The following is a 3583-nucleotide window of genomic DNA, read 5'->3' as shown; positions in this document are numbered from 1 at the left end:
TCATTATTTCTATAACGTGTCAGATATACAAATATAGGTAGCACAAATAACATGGAAATACAATGACATTAGCATGAGAGCAGATGTGGTGATGGACTGCACTGCATCTCCATAGAATCCGGTCTCTGTACTGCACTGACAGTCATGTCATTTGGTCCTTATAATGTGCAGATTTTTGCATGGAAAAAATATGGGAATTATAGAAATCCCATTCTTGTCAGAATTTGGGATGCGTGAATTCACTAGTGCCGACACCTGGGACCGGAGTCTAATTGGCACCTGGTCTTCACCAGAGCCTGCCGCAAAGTGGGTTAGACTTGCTGCGGCAGGGTACCACCAGGTCGTTCCACAGGTGCGACTAGCCCACGGTGGCAGCTGAGGTCGGCGGTACCTAGCAGGAGACAGTGTCGAGGTCAGGTGCAGGCACAGGGTCAGGGCAGGCAGCAGAGATGCAACATCAAGTCCAGTATGTGGTCAGCAATGGGAGGTCCAGGCAGATGGGAACGGGAACTCAGGCACACAGGACACAGGACACGGGAACTCAGAATCAGGAACACATGGGAGCAGGAAACACAGGAACACAGGAGACACGGGAACGCAGGATAATCGTTAGGGAGCTTTTTCTAGGAAAGCTTAAATAGAATTTGTGAAATTGACCAGCGCCAATTAATGGTGCACTGGCACTTTAAATTTAGAGAAGCCCTAGGAGTCGGGAACGCGAACGGCGGACGGGATCATGACAGGAGCTGGGACAGGTAAGGTGCACGCACACCGTGCTGGTGGGGGCAGAGGAGCATGGGTGAGCCCGGGACCCGCGATATGGGGTCGCAAACATGAGGGGAAGTAATCTGAGTGGTCCATGGTTTTTATGTCATCATGAATTGCTCGTGAAAATGAGTTCAACTATACAGTTCTTCCAGACGATACATTTGCAAAACCTTATTCACCGAATCAGAGTAGGGTGTGGTGTCAGTTTACATCTGATATAGTGGTATCAAGGTTTTGGCAACTGTGATAAGATGAGTAACAAGTTGGTTATCTGAAAAACGAATACCTCGGGGTGTCATACTAAGGCTAATCAGTGGTAGTGTTATCTGAAAATTAGTAACAAAAAGTATGGATCTTAATCTAAATTACTTGCCAAAATGTAGTGAACATAGTACAGGACTACCAAATGTGAGTATAGGTGTCTAAGTGCACATCTCCAAAATTTTCTTTTGGGTTCATACACCATTCAAACAATAGCTCTGGGGTTTCAGACCATCTAGCCAGTAACTTATAATGATTCTCCTGGAGCCACAACACCGGAAGAAGTATTAGGAGTGTTTTAAAAACCCTGCTTCTTCTCCCACAATGAGATGTAATCATACACATAGGGCACAGTGGTTGCTTTGGGAGTGCCCACTGCAATTGCCACCTTTCTAGGAGAGCAGACATTGCATATAGAGTTCAGCTGAAGATAAATGGCAGGTGTCCTCGACCTTGCATCCTGGATTCTAGATCAGTTTCAGATATTGGGCCAGACCTAGTAAACTGGCTGTGCCAGTTTGCTGTCTGACTTTGCACTAGAAGGAACATTCAAACAGCTTGTATGTGTATTTATGAAGTGTCTGTACATCAATCTTGTGGCTGTGTCTGTGCATGCTGCAGTATCCACCTTGCCACAACATTCTGAACATAAAGGGGCATTCCAGTACAGAGTAAGGCTGCATTCACACGGACATGTATTTCTCCAGTCCTGTATCTACAGGCTGTATGCCCGTATAAATACGGGCCGTTTTTCATCCGTATGTGCACGTATGTCACCCGTATCCGTACCGTGTCCGTATAAAATACGGTGGGCTGGCAAATTATGAAAATGATGACAAAATGATGACAAAATGATGACAAAAGCTTGCCCAACCCCAAATTTGGTCACCTGACCGGCCCAGACTCCATTTTGTGTTTTCTGAGAGCGAGGTTAGACTCCATTGCTGCTTCTGGCTGTGGTTTCTGGCGTTTTTAGCTCTTGCGATGTCGTACAATCGTACTGATGACCTTCTCCTGGACTGGGCCCTTGTGACGCTTCTCCAAACGTGTTCTGCAATGCTGGCAGAGGAGCCAAGGAGGACTCGGCGGTTTTGGGTTCATCCCATTGTCGCTCAGCGGCCAAGGAGGGGTCATTTCAGGAACTTGTACGCTGACCTGCGGCAGCATCCGGACAAGTTTCACAACTACGTTCGGATGACTGTGACTTCCTTTGATCGTCTTTTGGCGGACCTGCGATCGGGGCTTCGGTTTCAGGATACCAATATGAGGCGGTCTGTGACACCAGAGGAACGGCTCATCGTTACACTGCGGTAAGTTTTTGCAAGTATATACATTTCATTATTTCAAGTTGGGCTGTTTAAATATTAATGTTTTTTTTTTTTTTTAGGTTTCTTGCCACTGGGAACTCGTTTGCTTCGCTGCATTATGAGTTCCTGCTGGGCGTTTCCACCATTTCGATGATCGTGAGAACGACCTGCGAAGTGATATGGGAGCGACTGAGAGCTGCGGTGATGCCTGAGCCGACTGCTGAAGACTGGATCCGTATATCTGATGGTTTCCAGGAATCAGCACAGTTTCCAAATTGTATCGGGGCGCTGGATGGTAAACACATACGTGTGAAGAAGCCGGCTCACTCAGGGTCCCAATTCTTCAATTATAAGCAATATTTTTCTGTGGTCTTGTTGGCTTTGGCTGACAGTGACTACAAGTTTATAATTGTGGACATTGGGGCCTATGGAAGTTCTGCGGATGCAGCGGTCTTCAGGGCTTCCAGAATGGGTGACCGGCTTCGCTCCAACCAGCTTGCCCTTCCAGAGCCAAGATGTCTACCTGGATCTACTGGACCTCCTGCACCATTTGTGATCGTCGCTGATGAAGGCTTTGGACTTTCCCGTCATGTGTTGCGACCATTCCCTCGGCGTGGTTTGGATGAACGAAGGCGCATTTTCAATTATCGGCTCACCCGAGCGAGGCGGTATGTGGAGTGTGCTTTTGGGATTCTAAGCAGCAAGTGGCGGGTTCTACACAGCTCAATTCAGATGGACCCGGACAATATTAAGAAGGTAGTGCAAGCCTGCGTTATTCTTCACAATTTTGTTCGGATCCACGATGGTGCTTCAGATGGTGACCTGGAGGGACAACATCCAACAGCGTCTATTCCCCTGGACAACACTCTCCAAGGACGACCCGGAGCGGCTGGACTGTTTGTTCGTGAGCAGTTTGCCTCCTACTTCGTTTCTTCAGAGGGTGCAGTTCCCTGGCAGATGGATGCTATAAGTAGACATTAAGGCTCTGTACTATTAGATTAGTTTTTTATTATTTTTAAAATTTATTGTTTTGTTAGTTTAGTGTAGGGACTCGCAAGAGATGGGGCCCCTTGACGCGGGTTGTGAGCTTAATACTTCTTTGAACCCTTTTTAATTTGTTGATTCTGTTCAACAAAATAAAAAGAAGACAAAGGAGTTAACCAAGACCTCATCAATTGATGTTGTAAAATAAAATCACTTTTTTTACATTAACGCTTGTATCTTGTGTACTTTGTTGGTTATGGGGG

At 46.5% G+C, this 3583-nt stretch overlaps 1 protein-coding gene across 1 annotated transcript; it reads left to right on the top strand.

Annotated features, from left to right (window-relative positions):
- Positions 1-2013: 2013 nt before the first annotated feature.
- LOC140122866 (uncharacterized) lies at positions 2014-3317 on the top strand. The gene is made up of 2 exons (XM_072144111.1): positions 2014-2339; positions 2417-3317. The coding sequence occupies exons 1-2, from the start codon at positions 2014-2016 to the stop codon at positions 3315-3317; spliced, it is 1227 nt and encodes a 408-aa protein (XP_072000212.1).
- Positions 3318-3583: the final 266 nt, after the last annotated feature.

The sequence above is a fragment of the Engystomops pustulosus genome, chromosome 3 (genome assembly GCF_040894005.1).
Source record: "Engystomops pustulosus chromosome 3, aEngPut4.maternal, whole genome shotgun sequence".
In the NCBI taxonomy this organism is placed as follows: Eukaryota; Metazoa; Chordata; class Amphibia; order Anura; family Leptodactylidae; genus Engystomops; species Engystomops pustulosus.
Note: the sequence above shows the minus strand (reverse complement) of the source record. Positions and strands in the feature narration are given on the sequence as shown.

Bases quoted from the DNA above. Each gene is read 5' to 3' on its own strand.
- LOC140122866 (XM_072144111.1), top strand. From the start codon at position 2,014: ATGTCGTACAATCGTACTGATGACCTTCTCCTGGACTGGGCCCTTGTG. The intron at 2,340-2,416 runs GTAAGTTTTTGC...TTTTTTTTTTAG, and splicing joins CGGCTCATCGTTACACTGCG to GTTTCTTGCCACTGGGAACT.